The sequence below is a fragment of the Cyrtonyx montezumae genome, unplaced genomic scaffold, assembly GCF_038088225.1.
Source record: "Cyrtonyx montezumae isolate F1298 unplaced genomic scaffold, pur_monq_1.0 scaffold_12, whole genome shotgun sequence".
Taxonomy (NCBI): domain Eukaryota; kingdom Metazoa; phylum Chordata; class Aves; order Galliformes; family Odontophoridae; genus Cyrtonyx; species Cyrtonyx montezumae.
Window position 1 is genome coordinate 1120492 of NW_027071848.1, and position 20341 is coordinate 1140832.

Below are 20341 nucleotides of genomic sequence, written 5' to 3' on the forward strand. Positions count from 1 at the left end.
ACAAAAAACATCCATCAGTCCTTCAAGAATTAAGATCTCCTTGATGGCTTCCAATTTACCTCAGCACCTACAGCCTGTTTTGTGGTAGATTTCAATTTGAGGCAGAATAGCAAGTTATAAAACTTCGTTAACTCACTACAGAGCAGATACTGTACAGGCACAATAAGGATTAGAGCCTGTAACACAGGACAAGCACACAACAACATATTGCCACCAATATTTAACATATTTTGGATCTGTTGAATATCAGCCAGCAGGACCAGACACATAGCACAAGAGCTATTTACCTAAAATATCCATTCAAACCTATGTACATCAGAATGGAAAGCATTGTACTGGCAATAACTGGAAACCATGCAGTTTTGGATATATTTTTTAGTCTTTTTTTCCAGAACATATTAAAGGATTCTATTTTTAAAACATGCTAGTTAAATGTACCTGTCATATTAGGGGAAAATACTGCTTATAAATTGTTTATTTCATCCTACAGCATCAAAGCAGAGCTCATGAAGAAAACCAAATATACTGTGTGTGTTTCTACTACAATACAAGCAAAAACATTTCTGTGTTCCTTCCCAGAAAATGAACTAAACATGGTTTTAATAACAAGCTTTGAGCACATGGTAGGAAGAGAGCAGAATCTGGCAGGTGAGGAGCAGAACTCAGGAAGAAACAGGAAAGAAAATAAACCAAAGCAGATGCACTCCACAGATTTCCAAGTTAGGGCTTCAAACAAGATTATCATTATGTCTTGGATTAAGTTTATCCATACTCATGACATATTAAAGACTCTACTTTCCTTTTATTATTTACTCTATTCAAGAAATTAAGATCAGTTTCAAGAAGAACAATGTTCTACTCGGATTGGCCACTGCCCATAGTTATAAATTAAGCAGAGCCTGGAGAAGGTGATTAAAGCTGCTGTGTTTTCCAGCTGCTACCTTGTGGATCTAAAGCCAGAGATAATTTGTTTCGTGGCTGACATTCCACAGTGCACTTTTGGCAATACAAATGCCAAACCTCAAGCATTTCAGAAGCCTGGGAGGCTGATGCTCAGTACTGCCACTATTTAAGACACTGCTGGAGGTTAGCTGTGCAGAGACCACCAGGGCTCCCCTCAAAGGACTAGTGCCTGTTTCCTCCAGCGCTCAGGCACTGTTCTCTGTGCCATTACAGAGTTAGTGTTACGCAGAGTAATTCTGGAGGAAGAAAAGGATCAGATGCTCTGTTTGGGACATGGAGAAGGAACAGTTTCTAATCACTTTCAAACAAAGGGGATGGGGGAAGTTGAATGACAAGAGTGACGGTTGCCAAGGGGAAGTTGTAATAGTGACAGGGCAAGTGGGGATGGCTTCAAAGTAAAAGAGAGAAAATACAGGTTAGATGTTAAGAAGAAATTCTTCACTCAGAGGGTACTGAGTCCCTGGCACTGCTCCTCAGAGAGCTCCTCTTGAGACGCCCATGGCCAGGCTGGATGGGCCCTGGGCAGCCTGAGCTGCTGGGTGGCAACCAGCCCATGGCAGGGGTTGGAAGTGGATGACCTTTGAGGCCTTTTCCAATCCAAGCCATGGAAGCCAGGAACCAGAAGCAGCTGCTTGTTAGCAAAGGGCAAGCATCTGCAACATGGAGGCCTACCAGACAATGACCAAGCAGCTGCATCCAGCAGGTATACAGAAAATGCTGCATGCAATAGAAGCAGATAGAAAAGTAAGAAAAAAAAGATATGTGGAGGGAGCCAGCTGAAGCACCATGCTATGTAGTCCACTGCTCCAAGCCAGAGTTGTCAGCAGCAGCCCCAAAGCCTGAAACTTGGTGAAAGAAGAGCAACTTATAGAAAGAGAGCACCTGTACCAATACCATTGTGAAGGAGTGCTGCATGGGAAACCATAGAACCTCAGAACATCCCAAGTTGGAGGCCATGAGGCTTCCCCTCAGCCTCCACTTCTCCAGGTAGAACAAACATGTGGCCTGAATGAGCTTCAGGTACACAGATACACAGATTTGGATGGACTGACTAAATAAATAACTTAAAGTCCTTTGTCACATCAGAAATCCAGGTTTCTGCTCTTATTTGGCACACAGGCAGAAAGATCAAGTGTGAGCCTACACTGGAACATAGAAAAATCATCAAAGAGTCAAAAAATTGGGTTGGAAGAGACCTTAGAGCCCACCCAGTCCCAACCTCTGCCATGGGCTGCTTGCCCCCCCACCAGCTCAGGCTGCCCAGGGCCCCATCCATCCTGGCCTCAGGCACCTCCAGTGATGGGGCATCCACACCAGTATGAGCAGGCTGTGCTAATGCCTCACCACCCTCTGAGTAGGAAATATCCTCCTAAGATTTAATCTGAATCTCCCTTCTCTTAGTTTAAAATAATTTCCTCTTGTCCTGTCAGGATCAGACCACGTTACAAGTCTGTCACCCTCCTGTTTATAAGCTCCCCTTCAGTACTGGAAGGCTGCAATGAGGTCTCCCCAGAGCCTTCTCTTCTCCTGACTGAAAAAGGATGAAAGCTTTCTGCATTTATGCTGCTTTCATACTCCTGCAGCAGTTAATGCTCTCCCCACAACCTTACAGTTTCTTGCAACCACTTCCTACAGATTCTCAACTGTCTGCATTTTTCCTGACGCTCAATAACTCTTCGAGACAGCTCCACAAACTCTTGCTAAAATCACTTTGCCTTAGCTATAATGTTACAGCAGGTAAAACCATAAATGTTTTCTTGTACACTTCCATAAATCTTCCTGAATGCCACTTTCAGGGTTTAATTGTGCCCAGATTGAATTCAAGCCTCATGTGAATGCACATGAAGGTGGCACATGAGGTTCCATCCAGTATTCAAGGTAAGGAGAATTTGAAATAGCAGATTTGGTGGTTAGGCTGGGACAGAGGACATCAGAACTACAAATTACACCTTAAACCTGCAGACAGAGCATGGCACTTCCAAAGCAGAGATAGCTCAAGAGAAGTTTATGCACATATACAAGGACATTTCAGATTTTTGCAGAAATCACTGGTTTCCCTGAGTTAGGATACAAAAGTCACAGAACACCCCCAAATTACACTACTCTGAGTGTCCAGCCAAACCAGCAAACAACACTTGAATTATTTCAGGCACAAACCAAACAGACTGTCTGAGCACCTGGGAATTTTACTAACAGTCAAGCAGCAGGAGGGAATTTAGCTGTCATCTGAGTTCAGAAAAATTTTCCTAAGGTGAAAATCAACCAATTATAAGTGGAGGTGATGGTATTACAGCTAGTTTTTACTTGACAAGAATTAGAGGACAGAAGCAGTCATTCTAGTTCGGGCAGGTGTATTGCAACAGAAGGCTCTGCTGGGCTTGGCTAGACAAAAATCTCTCATGTCTCAAAGCATCTGTCACATTGGCCAAACTTCAGTATATGCAGGCTTCAATCTTAATATCAGTGATAGTATCTCATTTACCTGAGCTGTTTACTTCATCAGTTCTCCTTTAAATTCTGTAGTATTTAATGTTGTATTTATTTTCATCTTCAACATTTCAGGTTAATTCTTTGTTTTCTGCAACTGCTGAGTCTAAAGGTTTTAAAAACACTCTTAGGTAAGCTGACACCAAAATCTCATGGTTCTTTAGGACTCACATGTGTAATGGCAAGTTATAACAAATATCCTGCAAAATGTTTAATAGAGTTCATGGCTTCCTGGGCTGCAGAATCAAAAATCAATGTCTACAAAGCAATCCAAGTTCTCTCTGAACCTGCACTTCTATGATTTAAACTGGCACTACAATTAGACTTTGTTCTATAACAGAAAAATCAAGGATGCAGCTTGCCTCCCAAATGTGAGCAAGTTGCAGGTAGACTTTTAGTTATCCAATGTCCAGACACCATTGCAATGCAGACTGATGTATTACTAAGTCCAAAAATAGGTCAGACATAAAAAGAAATCAGCAGATACTATAGAGATTTCTTTTTATTATATCATCTTTAAGATTCATGAGAGAGTTTTGAAATTCTCTGGATCGTTACAATTTAGAATTCCAATTCACTGCTTCTATCTCTATTTCCATCTGTTATAGTGCCTGTAATAGGAGAAAAATCCCTTCCATTCACAATAAAGGAGCAAGAATCTGCAGTGAGAAATTATTTGTAACAGCAAGTAGACAATGCCTGACTCAAAATCTAGAATAAATGAGAAATTACAACTTTGATTGCAAGCTTGTCACAGCAGACCATGCAGTAACACACGACAGCCGTGGCAGGAAATGGACTGTTACTCATGCTTTACACAAATTACTTGCTGTAAAAAGAAACAGGCAAAAAGCTTCCCCTTCCCCACCAAAGGAACTGCCAACTGCAGTTTTAACTGAGCAGCTTGTAACTGGGAACAACGATTACATGATTTTCAACATCATTAAGGATAAGTCAGGCTAGGAGCTGGCAGAGATAGTCCCATCTTTCAGGGATGCTGTTCTCATAATTTGGGGGGTGGGGGGGGGAAAGCACAAAAACAGATTAAGAAGGATAGATTAATTGTGGCAGGATTAACCATTAGGAAAAGAAAACAGAACTACAGCCAGCATCTCATCTACCCCAAAACGACCATGACAGATATGCAAAAAGTGAACATGAGCCATCTTCTAAACCATAGTTAAGCAACAGTTGAGCAAAACTGAGACATGAGGTTTATAAGAAAAGTTGCAATACTGTACTTTTATCTCCTGGTAAAATAGATCGGTAAAATCGGTCCCTCTTCTTCTTTTCTTCTGGGTTGGGAGGCAAAGGTTTTGAGCCATGGTTTAAAGTCCCAGTGTCTTTGCTTCCCGATCCAATCATAGTGCTGGTATTTCTCATGGGAGGAGCAGGTGGTTTGTCATCTGTTTCAACTCCATTGTTGGACATCTTCAGATGGAGAGGCCGTTACTAGCAAAGAAGAAAGAAAAAAAAGAAGAAGCTTTGTGGTTTGTTGGGTTAGTTTTTGTTTTCTTTTTAATTAGAATGGTAAACTATCAAATAAACCACACACAAGTATTTTCAGACAAACCTGTAGCCTTATGCCAACACAAAGCGTCAGCATGAATACCACTGAAGATCCAAATTGTTCCTATTAAGATTACATTCAAGAGTTTCAGTTATTATCACAAAAAGCTTGCTGCAGGGTACAGCCAGTTCTCAGGTACACCACGAAGCACAAGTGTAGGGTGAGGGTAGGCAGCAAGAGCAATAAATACCAGGTAGCAAACAGCAGGGACACCTGACAGCAGCCAAGATAATCATGCAATCATTGAGGTTGGAAAAGATGCTAAGATCATCAAGTCCAACTGTCAACCCATCTCCAGCATGCCCACTAACCACATCCCCCAGTGCCACATCTCCACAGCTCTTGAACACCTCCAGGAACAGTGACTCCATCACTTCCCTAGGCAGCCTGTTTCAACACTTGATTTTTCAGAAACACTTTCTTCCTAGTAAGACCTCTCTGATCCACGCTAGCTCTGCCAAAATCTGCATCAACAGGTTTGCAACCGCCTCCAGCACAGGCAGTAACATGATGCACAGGGACTGAAGTTTGCTATCAAAGAGTTTGGATGCAGTCACTTGGGCTCCATCACTAAAAATGTGCTGAAATGCTCCAGGGTGAGATGGGCAGAAAGCAGCAGAACTGCATCCCTGTCACCTCCATGTCAGTGTTTGCTGAGCCCTGGTCCTTCTGCAATAGCAGCACGCTTGGAGCACAATTCAGACAGTCAGAACGTTGATCCTCATCATACACATTAATCTGTAAGTAAATAAACCCTGCTGTGAGGATTTAAAGACAGAAGCTTGTGAACTGGGTAATAGATTATTCTGCAACAACCAGCTTGTTCCACCCAAATGAGATCAGCACTTCAGAAGCAGTCGGGCTGCAGAAGGATCCTTCTGGAGACTGAAATCCAGTTGCATTACACTCTCAACAGAGAGTTGGGAGTTAACCAAAGGACGAAGACCAAAGGAGGAACAATTTTGTTTGGGTGGAAAAGCAGTTCAACAGCTTTCTGAATTTCACAAGCTATTGGGGAAGACATTTCACTCGGGGATAACTATGTGGCAGTAGAAAGCAAGAACTGGTTTGCTCTCTGCAAGCAAGAAGTCAGCTGACAGAGTCTGCTGGCACCCAGGGAGTTCCTTTTCCATAGGACAGACTCCAAGGAACACACTGAAGTGGATTTTAATACCCTGGGTCACACTTCAAACAGATCCCACAACCACACCAAGGTCCTCTTCAAAGACTTTTTTTGGTCCATCTAACGATGCTGGACTCAGAGCATGCTTTTTACCCTCTGCTGCGTGGAGTCAAGACAAAGTAAATGCTGACCACTGATAACGGCAACAAGCTGGACCTTGTTGAAAGCAGTGGTTCCCTGCTACTGTCTGCCAAGCCACAGCTGGTCTGCAGATCCACCTTCATGTATTTGATTCGTGGTTTCTTCACATGTGCACTTAAGCAGGAGGACTGACAGCAGTAAAGTAGAACAAGTGATCTCCTCTTCATCTAAGCAGGGGGAGGAAAAGAAAGTTTGGCAGCCACTGTTGCTCACGTACTTTGTGCAACACGACGACACTGAGGCCTCACTGACAGGCTTTGCACACTGCAGTGTCAATGGTGTCAACACTGAACTGGTGCTACTAAAGAATTTGAAAAGACAGAAGCAGAAGTGCCACATGAGACCTGCCTTCTTCACTTATTTCACCAGGGGAAAGCAAATTGCTGCAAGAATGTTAGGAATATGTTGCCAGTGGGTAAAGTGAATGTTAGCAACTCCATACTTGCCAAATGACCCTATCCATCCTTCAACTGCTGCAACACTGATTTACACCAGAGATGGGATGGGATTCCTGTAGTGGGAAATGGATGTAAAACCAGACAGAAGGATGAGAGAGGGAAGGGAACAGAACAGCAAGAGGTTCCAGGCTGAAGAAAAAGAAATGAGGAGGAAAATACTACAGACAATAGACAGAGGCTGGTGCAAGAAAACTAAGCAAAATAAGAAAGACCATGAAAACCTACGAAAAACATCTCAGTGTCAAGCATCTTCATTCCCAGCTGCAACAGTGCAAGACACCATGGAAATCAGCTTCCATCTTCTTTAGTATAAGAGAGTTTCTCAAACCCCACCCTGTCAGAAGGGATGGCGTTACAAGTGAATTACTGTTTCATGGCAGGGCTGGAAACACTGGCAGTTCAAGCTCCTGTTTATGTTCTGCTATTCCCTGAAAGAGAAACTAACTACTGAGAAGTCTGATATTTTACAATGAACAATGCTTGTTTATATGTATTTTGATAACTGCAGCTTTCCCAAGGACAAAGCTCACAGCACAGCCTCTCCTTCCTTCTCCATCACTCAAGTCCCCAAATCTCTCCTGCAATCCAACTCTTATGCATTACAAGAGATATTTAGTCTGCTTGGAGACCGAAAGTGGGAGAAATCCTTCAACCCACTAAAATTAAGAGATCTGTTCTGCAGCAGTTAGTCCTTGCAATAAAGAGTACTATCCTTGAGGGCCCCCAAAAGGCTTTTCCCACAACATATTAACATGAAAAAAAAAACAACAATCCTATCCTGCTTACAGGAGCCATTGCATAGAAATACTTAAACATGGTGCACCCCCAAAGTCAACGTTGTTGTGTTATAAACTCTTTCGAGCTTTGAAGTTTTTGGATGAAGCTGTGCCCTGGCAGGATCACATCTACCTCCCCATGGCCTTGCAGCACCAGTGTGGCTACAGAGACAGCCCTCGTCATAGCCTGGTTGACTGCACAAATTCTCTCCTGCCTAGAATAATCTCCTTGTAAGCAGAATTTAAGCAACCTCCCTTGCGTAGTGGCTCTGCTAAATTTCAGAGCAACAGACAATCGCTTCAGCAGTTGGCATAACCTTAGAGCTGAAGTGAGTCACTGCTCCACACGATCCATCCCAACAGGAATGCAAAGCATCGCCATTCTGAGCTTCCTTCCCTCTCCACATCCCTCTCTCACATCGTGACTGCACTGCTCATGCTGAACTCCTGGAGAAATCCATCTTATGTTTCAGCAGCAGGACTATAAACGAACAGTGGAAGCAGTTACACAGCACGTGAACTTTTCAACTGCCGTTGGATGAGGGAGCACATTGCAGATGTAGACACCATTATTCTCCTCAACTATATATTAAAATAGCTGCACTCAGAGCAAACCAGACACCATTAGAAAGGCACAGTCTAGGACTGTGATTTCTGCTGCCATTCCAGAGCTCTGAAATTCAGAAGTCCAGGTTGGTTCAGCCAACAGCCCTCACGAAAATAGAAGTTTTACACATATCACAGTCTACAACTACCATGAGTCAAGTTACAGAATCATTAAGGTTGCAAAGGATCACTAAGATCACCTAGTCCAAACATGAACCCATTATCACCATGCCCACTAAAACATGTCCTTCAAAAGGATTGTGAAGGAAAGGGATCTGGGGGTGTTGGATAAACAGCAGCTGAACATGAGCCAAGAGCGTGCTGCGTGGCCAAGAAGGGCAATGGCATCCAGGCTTGTAACAGAAATTACAGTGGCTTTCAGCCACACTCTGTCCCTATCCATCTTTGAAGCCCATCAGATTGCCCCAGTCTCCACAGATCCAAACATCAAACCTGACAAACCTTTCTCACACGTCTACAAAACATTTCTGCATCTGGAAAGAACGGACAGACTGTGTGCAAGGAAGCAGGTGACCCAGGAAACTGCTCTGCAGCTCAAGACAGGACACATGGCGTTACTGGGACAGAAGAAACATCCAAGGTGCCAACAGTGGCAGTCAAAGAGTGCACAGAGGTATGAATATCTGAGCAGCTCTGTTTATCAACATTAAGAAGACATGGCTCAAAATCTTTTAATTTCTGCCTCTTTTCCATAGTAACAGTCACAGGCTCTCCATCTTGCACGCTGGGACCTTGATATATGTGGAGCCCTCTGGCAACAGTGTATTTAAGACATGCACATGAAAATGAAAACAAGAGAGCAAAGATCTTTCATTTATGTCATTTATTGCCTCTGGTAAACAAGCTCACTCCAAATCTAATCTAGCAGTAGGTGACTCTGTTTGTTGCAGGGGAGATGGACTAGATGACCTTTATGGGTCATTTCCAACCCAAGTGATTCTATGGTTCTATGAAACCTGGTGCTCTACGATGAACTGTAAGTTTCTCCTGAATTGGTTGTGTTTTCTTTGCATTCCTTGAGCAAGACAGGCAAATGACTGCTAAAACAGAAAGTAATAAAAAAAATATCACAAGAGTTGAAAACCTACGCTACAGTAGATGCAATAAAGATAACTGTCCAACGCATACTAATTGCTGGAGTCAACACAAAAACTCATTAAACAGCCATCTATAATTCATGCAGGCTGGCAAGACAGTGCTGTAAGTTACTCACTACAACTTACAGATGAATTAACGATATGAGAGGTGGAAGGAGGATGCTCAGCAACTGTTTTTCTAGCTCTGCCTGCTACCAGAAGGAAACCTCACATTGTTCCAAAATGCTGCTTTCCTGTTGTTGCCAGGGTGAGGAAAGATGACACATGAGCATCTTGATCACAGAAAAGGCAGGAGATGCTTTTAATTGAGATTATTCTAATCAAAACCAGCATTTTAACTTTGCACCAGCATCCCTGTATCCTTTCATCTCCAGGCTGGACACTGTTAGTGCACACACAGTTAAAATCTCCTTCTTGAACTGCCCAAAAAAGCCAGGGCTGGCGCCTGCATTGTTCAAACACATAGCAAGCAGCAGAGATTCTCTCCCCGTGTGTCATCCTTTCATCCAAATCCCAGCAGAAAATTAACTGTGCAGTTTACCAGCTGGGTTTCGACACAGGCTGAAAAGGCATTCATTCCTTTTTTCTTTATTACTTTGCATAGGACTAAGCTGCAGTCTCAAGCACAGTATTGCATTGAAAGAAAACCACCCCATGCATGATCCACCTGGAATAGAGGCAGGACACGTGTCCACGTCCACCACCAGACAGCGGATGGGATCTAGGGCACACCATCAAGAAGAAGGGCAGCAGCAGTACTCACATCCCAGGGGAGGACAAGCTGGTGGTCACATTTAGAGATGAATTAAAACAAAAAGCAGTAACCGTAGCATCTAGCTGCCTCTCCAGCCAGTTATAATTCATATCTCAGTGCTCTGCAAGTGCACCAACTGAACAAAAGAGTCAAGGGCCACTGATGCATCAGCCCAGACCCAACGTTTACCAGTGAATCATTCCCATGTAAGGAGAAAAACAGCTTTTTGTAAAGTTCTAATAAACAACCAGAAGACAACTTTGTCTACTCATCTGTTTAAAAAAGTCACCTGTTAAGAGCCCTGCAGTTGCTGCCAGGACATAAAGACACAGATGAAATCACTAAATTAAACAAAACAATAATTAAATCACTAAAAAAAAAATGCATACACTTAAAAGGGAGTGTATCCACTGCTGCAATCAGAGAGGGTGGGGATGAAGAGGGGCTGGGGGACAGACTCTCACGGCTGAGGGCCAGCTGCTGTTTGCAGCCTTGATGCTCTGCCAGCACCATTTCCAGTGCCAGACATAAAGGATAATTGACCAGTTACACCTCAACAGGAATGCTGGAGGCTTGGAATTTTAAAAGGCAAAAGACAGGAGGGTCCTTTTAAAAGGTACTCTTTAATGCAAGCCCATTTATTTGGGCTAAATAAAAGCACTGCTGATGGGATTTCCCAGCCTGTATTTTGCAGAAGAACCTGATCCACTGTGGGTGCAGCTTCTTGGTAGGAGAAGTGCAAAATTTCTTCCTGGGCAGAGATGGATGCCAACTCACCATACCACTCAGACACACTTCTAAGGAAGAACAGACTAATTATAACTGCTGGATTCCTAGCAACAAGCAGAGTTCTCCTTTCGCTCAAGCTTCTTCTCATTTTAAATAACCAAGGTGCAGCTTTCACCAGGTTGCATGGTGTGGGCCCATGCATGGTTAATGTTATAGTAACCCTGACACCGAGGCAGGTCAAGCCCTTCCCAGTGAACTAGGCTCAAATCCAACACTGCAGAGAGGCTACGCCACCTTGAATTGCTGTATTTCAACTCAGTTTTGGTTCTTTCATGAATAATTGGCAGTGGCAAACACAAACCATTGCACAAACAGTGCCAGCCATGCCAAAATATTGGGTATACAACAAATGCATCTTACTTGGGCCCAAGTCAAGTGGCTCAAGCTACCAGGGATGGCAGAGAGCAGCTACAGTCATTTTGACCAAGTTCTTACCCCACTCTAACAGAGGTTTCTATAGAACAGCTTGGGCTGGAAAGCCCATCTGGCCCTGCTGTGATCTGGTTCCCCCCAGCAGCTCAGACAGCCCAGGGTCCCATCCAACCTGGCCTTGGGCACTGTCAGGAATGGGGCACCCAGTGCCAGGGCCCCACCACCCTCTGAGTAAAGATCTAGTGAAGAACTTCCTCCTAAAACACCCCAAGAGAAATAAATTGCATCCATATTTAAAACAAAACAAAATAAAAAAATCCAAGTTGAGACATAAGGAACCAAGAATATCGTTTTTAAGGAGTTCTCAGCCCACGTATCATCCCTATTATTTCCTCACCTCCAGAAATGTGCCTTCCCCTACCCAGCTACATGCCTGTGCAAGCAACGCTGTTAGGGCAGACGTCAGTGCAGGCTCCTTTTCCCATCCTTTTCCTTGGCTCCAGTTCAACTTGAGCTCACAACACAGCAGAAGTCAAAGTAGTGACTGGAGTCAGAGCTTACTAAGCAGGGTGGGAAAAATAAAGGCCTTTTATATTAAAGTATACCAAAAGCCCATATAAGCAGGTTTCCTGGAGGAAATCTGTGTTCCGGAGGAAACGACCAGATGCATCATAAAGAAAATACATTAAAATATGCAGTTAAATGCACCACCACTGCTCTCCACATAAGTTACTTGGCTCTAAGTCCAAACTGCATGTTAGCAGCAAAGGCACTGAAAGGAAGCAAATCACAATTTATTTTTTGTATCCTGTTTAAATGTTTCCAATCCAGAAGATGAACACAGAGCACAGGGCTCAGAATTAAGCCCCATTACCCCCTAATGTGGAATTGTACAATGGAGTTGCTTCCCACCCCCATTGTAGCTCAAATGGAAATTTTCTTTTTTACATCTCAAGCCAAAACAGAAAGGCTGCTTTTAAGCTGAATTGTAGAATCACTGAGACTGCTAAGATCACCAAATCCAACCCCAACCCATCTCCACCATGCCCACTAATCATCACAGAACTGTAGGGGTTGGAAGGGACCTCTAGAGAACATTGAGTCCAACCCCCTGCCAAAGCAGCTCCCTAGATCAGGTTGCACAGGTTCATCGTGTCCCTCAGTGCCACATCTCTACAGTTCTTGAACGCCTCCAGGGATGGTGACTCCACCACTTTAGGGGCAGCCACTGACAATGCATCACCACTCTTCTGGAGAAGAAATTATAATATCCAACCTGAGCCTCTCCTTTCACAGCTTGAGGCCCTTCCCTCTCTCTCATCCTTCTCTCACCTGGGAGAAGAAGCCAACCCCCACCTCACTACAACCCCCATTCAGGGAGCTGCAGAGAGTGGTGAATGACAGATTCCTTTCTACAAGATGAGCAACATTGCTGTAAAGCACAATTCTGATAGCTGGGGCTGAGCAGGCTTGCTCAATGGGATTTGTCTAGTGTTAGACAGACATTGTCTGTAAATCACAAAAATATACAACTCCACTGATCTATAAGAATTTCTAATCAGTACCTGCCTGAAGGAGTTGAAAGCAGATTTCAAAAGGTAAATAGCACTACTGATCCTGAACATCTCGTTTGGGTTTTAAACACACACACACACTTGCAAAATCACAGTATGTACGTGGACATCTTGTTAAGAGATTTGACATTTGCTATTTAGCAACAGGGTGGAGGTGAGAAAGAAGTCAGAAAACTATAACATGATCAGGTTGGGTCAGAAATATCCCGTGCACACAGAGGGCACCATAGTCCACTGCTCAAGAAAAGCCACAGTATGAAAACTACTGAAAATACTCATGGACCTGGAAAAAATAAACTTTCCTGAGAAAAGAAACCCATACAGAAACCTGCAAAGAGGAATCCAATGTTCTAACAGTGCAAAGCATCTAACTCCTTCCTCACTGAGAAACTACAGAGCAAGAAAACACCACCAGCATCACCGGCTGGTGAAGCCATACAAGAGCCCCAGTGAGAACGAGGAGGAAATGCCACAACAGTTCAGTGCTAATCAGAAATGCAAACATTTATCATCAGAGCAGAGCTTACTGCTCTGTGTAGCCCCATTGTCTTCACTGCAGCTAATGACAGTAGGAAGCCCTGTGCTCAGTGGTATTTATGTAACAGACTAGCAAAGCTGTCATACTTTCTTAATTGCTAGCCAGAATTTTTATACTGGCAGTTGTTATCAATCACATTAAATCACAGAAATTGCTTTGGTTTCATGTTGCTCCTTTCAAGTTCTGATTCATCTTTAAAGTCGGAGAAAGAGGGAGAATGAATACTTTTTCCCAAGATAAAATGAGCTTTGTGTTGAGCAAGTGGGTTTTGATGACAAACTGATTTTAGTGACAAGGAAATAAGCTGGAAGATCCATAACTGAAAAGCCTAACTTGACATCAGTAGAGACCCACAACTCAAGAAATGGACATACATTTGCCTAAAGTTTGCAGTGCAGTTCATTTCAAAGAGTAAGTCTAAGGTAGCTTAGGGTTTCCAACTGAGTTCCTCATTTTCCTAATTTAGGAAATAAATTCTTCTTAGAAAGAGTGTCAGTGCAGTGGCACAGGGTGCCCAGGGAGGTGGTGGACTCACTGTCTCTGGAGGTGTTCAAGAAAAAAGTAGACATGGCACTGAGGGACTCGGTCAGTGGGGATGGACTGGGGTCAGACTTGACAGACTTAGTGTTCTTTCCAACCTATAGGATTCTATGATTCTAAAGTACCAGCTGTACTTATAATGATATACCATTTACCCAAACATGCTATTGCAGGCAGGTTGTAATCCCACTACACACAAAAGGATAGCAAGTACATTGCAGCAAGGTCTCACATCCTAGACTTCCTTACTTTCATCAAATGGACTGCAGAGCATTCACTAGTCCATTAAGAATCATCATCGTTTAATTTAATGAGCAGCAGTTTGTTTTTAGGAGGTACCATCAGGCCTTTTATCACATCATTTCCTCAGATCCCAACGGTACTTACTGTATGCAGGTAGAGAACAGAAAGCTCTATAGGTCTGGTGCAAGGATCTGCTGTTTCCACAATATATTAACGGCACAACACACATTAGTTCTCAGTTAAATAAAGCCATGAGCCAACTGAAGCATTTTTATTCCACTGAATAAAAGGACTTCACTTATTACAGTAGCAGGCCCTTTTTTAGGCACCATGTAACTATAAGGAGTAGAACTTAATAAGATGACCAGAAGGGGAACTGGAACTAAATGACCTTTGATGTTCCTTCAACTCAAGCCATTCTGAGATTCTGTGATAGCTTCTTTCTGGGGCATGGATCTTCCTATCCTGTCTTCATGCTGCAGCTACTTAAGCAGCTTTAGGTAGGACACGTGGATCTTGTCTGCCTCTGGAGGTGACGGGTTGATGGTTGGACTAGCTGATCTTAAGTCTTTTCCAACCTTATTGATTCTACATTCAAACCTCTCATGAATGACAACATCAGCTGCAGGCACAAAACCCACTCCAGAGTTACAAGTTTGTGTTCAAGGCCAACCAGGCTCCTGAACCCAGTCCTGAAAGCATCTTCTGCAAGCAACTGCCTTCCTTCGATCCAGTTCCCAGGGGACAGGTATCTACATCATAAAATTAGTACCAACACGACCTGCAAATTCAGCAGAATTCAGATTCACTGATGGATGGACTACCAGTATGCATGTTTTATTTATCTCAAGACTGCTTGGTCAGGTTACTTCCATTTCCTCCCTGTTCATAAAATGCTAAAAATCATTTTGGAAGCACAGTCACTAACATACTGCCAAGAAGCTCTGCAGCTTCCCTCTCAGCACCTGCAAATCACCTTGCTGAAGTCCCACTGCTCTCTCTGATAACGCAATCAGCATGTAAATGGGCATCCTATGAGAGCACAGCGTGCAGCAGATCCAAATGCAGTTTTACAATCACCATACTTTTAACTCCAATAAGGAAGATTCAAGGATGTACACTACCAGCATGCATTTGCAAAGGCTCCTGCATCCTACCCAGAACCCTAAAGCTTCCTCAGCATCATGCAAAAGAATTCTCATTGTAGCATCAACCCCAGCTTACCTGCCCAAGCTCTCTATCCCTCCTATTATAAATCCAAGACAAGAGGGTGCAAAAAAAGAGGAATTATAAATTCTTTAGCTAGCACACTGTAAGCTCACCTACTGCCTTTACAGTACCAGCTCTGCTTGCTACTAATCTGTCACAAATGGGGCAGTGAGTTTTGGAAACTGCTATTTCACAGCCCACAAGAAACCTCAGAGTTGGTCCCTGAGCAGACACAGAAGGAATGAATAGGGCTGCACTTCCCCAATTAATTTTGCTCCCTCCACCTTATGGTATTCACATCCTGCCTCCCTCATTGCTGAGGTTTCCATTCATACTATTCCTGTGCTTACTGAGAGATGCTGCAAAGTGAAATCCACTGGCTGCAGGAAAGAAGATCCCAGGGCTCAACCCAGAAGTGAACGTGACCCAAGGGCTTAAATAAATCTTCTCCTGTGCAAGTACAAGGCAGCTGCTTACAGTCTTTCCTCCAGTGATTTCCTTCAAGTTGAGTTTTCCTCCATATTGGGTTATTTTTGTACTGCTGTATTTACAGGTGCTGAACACAACTTCCCAAGCAATGCACGTTTGGCTGCCTTAATTTTTAACAGCAGTTCCTTCAGGCTGTTACTCCTCTCTAAATACTCTACTTCAACCACAAACTCAAAGTCTCTGTTGCTCTATTAAAACATTATAAAACAGGCATTCAAATTTGTGGCCTGCTGTTCCACCAGGTCCCTGTTAGTTTAAATTTAGAAGTTGCATTGGAGTTTAATGCATATGCTATGCTTTAAACTTTGAACAGAGCTTGCATTTACATCTCCATATGTGAAACCTCCCCAGGGGTCTTGATCCACAGCACAATAAAAATCTGCAAAATTCAAATGTTCTGATTAAAGCTGAACCAAAGTATCTCAAAATGGAAGTGGTCAAAGCTCAGATTGTGGAACTCAGAGAGGAACAAAAAACCAATAAGACCTGAGCAAATAAACTCAAATTCTGTCATTTTAACATCCCACATTATCAGCAGCCAGCATATATCTAAGATTTGAGATGGTGAGCTGCCTCTAGGCCCTGCTCAGCTGCTCATGACCTCCTCTCCCCCACAAAGCAGCTGTATTCCGGGTATTTCCTTGGAGATCCATTAACTGCTCCTTCCTCAAAGGCTCCAATCATTGGCATTTTTCTCAGTCTACATTTCTAAGCACTTAAAAGTCCTGTCAGGACAGAGAAATAGATAATACAGAAAAAAAATATATATATATATATATATATATCAATATATAATGCTCTGGCAAGATATTCTACATAAAGGTAAGACTTAAATTCTGGTTAATGTTTTTCAAGATGGTTTTCTACCTTGCACACAGCCTGTGTATCATCTACGTAGCATTTTACTCTCTCACTTAATGCCAGTGTCAGAGGGAGCGTGAATTAGAATATTGGTGAGTCTAATTTAGGAGGCAATTAGACCAATAACAACAAACCTGAGCTGAATGCGTGCTAAGAATAATCTAGTTAGAATTCTACTTTAATTAAAAATCAGTCAAATAATCCTATTATCCTGAAGATTGCTTTAGGCATGGCTCTAATCCAGCACTTCTTTATTTGAAGCTTTTAGGTCTGTACCCAAAAAAACCACCACAAAACATCAGAATAGCTCTTTCTGTACAACAAGTTGCTCTCCCATCCTTCATTTCTGGATTTGCTCTCAACATGCTCCATGAGGCATTAACAAACATTTTATCCAGAGGAGACAGCAGCAAAAAGCAGCAGAGCTGCCAGAGTCAGTTACCTGCATGGGGCACTGAGCTGGGCTCCAGGAGAAATGGCAGAAGAGGAGTAGTGCTGCAGGGGCACATCACACAGCACAGTGTAGAGTGTGCAAGTTAAGTACACACACATATACATTGGACTTATACACACACACACATTTGTGGACACAGATAAGGGCATACACATGTAACTTGCACCACCCACTGTGTTCACTCCCAGGGTGACTATGCATCACATGACAATGTATAAAGCTGATTAAAGGTTAGCCTCAGGTGATATCAGCTACCAAAAAAACTAAAGCTGAAAAAACTATAAAGCTTTATAGAGAGCACTGGGTTCATATATTATTGTATTGTATTATGCATTGCCCAGTTACTTTTGTAAGTATACATACACGTGATCTCATTTCTACTAATTGGAATCCATGCTAATTTAAAAAAAAAAACAAAAGAGGCACATAAATATGGCTGTTGCTCAAATCCACGTTTACCTCATGCATCTGGTTGTTCAACTGCCATTCACTGTATGCAAATGCACATAAGGTTTAGAAGAGAAAAGAAAACCAAACCACATTTCTTGAGCACATTCCCTCTTTTCAAGACTCTTCTGCAGGAGGGAGGGCCAGGTAACCCAAACAAGTTTAAACTCAAAATGTCCCTCCATGTTTCTCTACAGGCTTGTGAAAGAGATTCAAGGTCTTCCAAGTCTGTAAACTGCAATAGTCCTCTGCAGAAGCATTTTTCCACCAGGTCACAACACAGAAGACACTGGGAGGTTCCCAGCCATCTCCTTCACTGCTCTTTATCACGCTGAGCCCTTAGGACTCCCAAAGTAAACTCCAAATGCTTCAGGCTTATTGAGAGGTAAAGAAGATGCCAAGAGACAGAACTAATAACATCCATTAACCACCCGGAATATCTTCACAGTATTTATTTTTAGAATCAAAGAATCATTACAGCTGGAAATGACCACTAAGATCGAGAAGAGAACCCCAGCCCACCCCCACCATGCCCAGTGACCATGTCCCTCACTGCCACATCTCCACAGTTCTTGAACACGTCCAGGGGAGGTGACTCCATCACCTCCCTGGCTTGTATGGACTAATGAACATGAAGCTGAAGGAGGAGGTAATACTTTTCCTAAAATTCCTATAATATTAGTGCTTGCACAACGCTAATTATGATAGCCAACAGCAGCTGTCCTGATGGGAAGGTTGAACAGAAGTGATACAGCTGTCAGTCACCTTCAAAGAAGCAGATTCTTGCAGGTTCATAGTTTTGGGGCCAAACACAATCAATCCAGAACAACACACATTCTTGCAGCCTTTTTAGGACAGAACACTTCAGAGAGTCAGTACAGCTGACACAGATGCTAAAAAACTGAGCGTGTTTGCCTGTTTCTCAGGGGGATTTAAACAGCAGGTGAGTGGAGCTGGTCTGTGGGACACGACCCTTTTTTTATTTCAGCTATTTAGATGCAAATTGTTCTCCCTCCCTCCTTCCTCCCCACACCATCTGTTAGCCCAGAGGTTGAGACTATGCCTAGGGTGTAGGTTTGGGGGGAGGAGGGATATAAATAAAGCACTGAGCAATTTCAGTTGATGCCCCTATTTCCTCTGGGGCACAGTTTAAGGGGGAAAAAAACGCTGCAATACTGAAGAATTCCAATAGGATTTTTTCTGTCATTCTTCTACTGCATTTTTCCCATCGACCTCACAGATTTCCTTCCCTAGAAAGCATTCCTTGTTCAGCTTCTGGCCAACAAGCAATGTTACAGAGCAGGTTGTTACAGTGTCAGCATGGGGAACAAGCTAGTATTGAAGAAATCATTGGAGCTTCAAGGAATTAAAGTGTCAATTAATAACAACCAAGCCCCTCTCTATAAGGTGGCACAACTTGATGCTCTTTCATTCTAAGAGAAGTTACCTCATCTCTGCCCCATTTTCCCCAGTGAACAGCAACTTCAAGAACTGTTGAGAGACTCAATTCATTAAACACTTCATAAAGGGCACTGGATTCTTCATAAAGGAAAGATTATGGGTGAAAGCACAGAGTGCACTCTCAGCAAGTTTGCAGACCATTCAGAATTGGGCTGGGTGTTTGACAGAGCAGACAGCAGTGCTGCCACTCACAGGGATGTGGGCAGGCTGGAGAAGGGAGGCAACAGAAAGTTCAATAAAATGAAAAAACAGAAGTTCTGCCCCTGGGGAGAAATAATGTCAGACAACAGTGTGGGCTGGAGTCTACCTGCAGAAAAACTGGGCAGAGACTGGGGAGCCATGGTTGGCACTTCATTGAGCATGAGCCCAACTGCAGTACTGGGTCAAGTGTGCACCTCCCCAGTGCAAGAGAGACATGGACACACAGAAGTGAGTCTAAGTAAACAGCTTAATCATAGAATTACAAAGGCTGGAAAAGACCACTAAGATCTCCAAATCCAATCCCAACCCATCCCCACCATGCCCCTCAGTGCCACATCTCCACAGTTCTTGAACACCTTCAGGGAGGGTGACTCCACCACCCCCCTGGGCAGCCCATTCCAATGCACTACCACCCTTTCTGAGATGAAATATTTCCTAACATCCAACCTGATTAAAGGGCTGGGGCACCTTTCATGTAAGGAGAGGCTAAAAGCTTGGGACTGCTCAGCCTACAGGAGGGAATTATAGAATCATAGGGGTTGGAGGGGACCTCAAAGAGATCATTGAGTCCAACCCCCAAAAGCTCAGAAAAAAAACCTCAGAGGGTTTTATCAATATGTGAAAACATCTGATACGGGGTCTAGAGATGAAGACAGACTCTTCTTGGTGGTACCCAGAAACAGCTCAAGAGGTAACGGGCACAAACTGTAACACAGGAAATTTCAATAAACATTAAAAAAGCAAAATAAATAAATAAATAAATAAATAAATAAATAAATAAATAGATAAATGAATGAATAAAAACCCTTCTAGGGAGTCAAACTCTAGAATAGATTGCCCAGGGAAACAATAGAGCTGCCATCCTGGGAGCTGCTCAAAGCCCAGCTGGACATGCCCCAGAACACACTGCCCAAGCAACTCTGAGCACAAGGTCATACAAGGTGACCCACCAAGAGGACCCTGCTAACCTCATTAAGTCTGCAGTTATCAGCCACTAAAAGTGGCAGGGAGCTTCTAATGGAGAGGGTCACCATCCAAATTAATCTGAACTTCTCTAAAACAAGTGGATTTTCAGCCAACAGCATTCAAGGCCTCAGTTTAGTGATG

The 20341-nt window shown here is 43.1% G+C and overlaps 1 protein-coding gene across 3 annotated transcripts in view; it reads right to left on the minus strand.

Moving 5' to 3' along the window:
- PAK1 (p21 (RAC1) activated kinase 1) overlaps positions 1-20341 on the minus strand; it is a 67763-nt gene that overhangs the window by 24462 nt on the left and 22960 nt on the right. For all 3 annotated transcript variants that reach the window (XM_065729925.1, XM_065729923.1, XM_065729926.1), the window contains exon 2: positions 4692-4902. In XM_065729925.1, the coding sequence (XP_065585997.1) occupies positions 4692-4881 (190 nt within the window). In that variant the 5' untranslated portion in view covers positions 4882-4902. The remainder of the gene's footprint in view (positions 1-4691; positions 4903-20341) is intronic.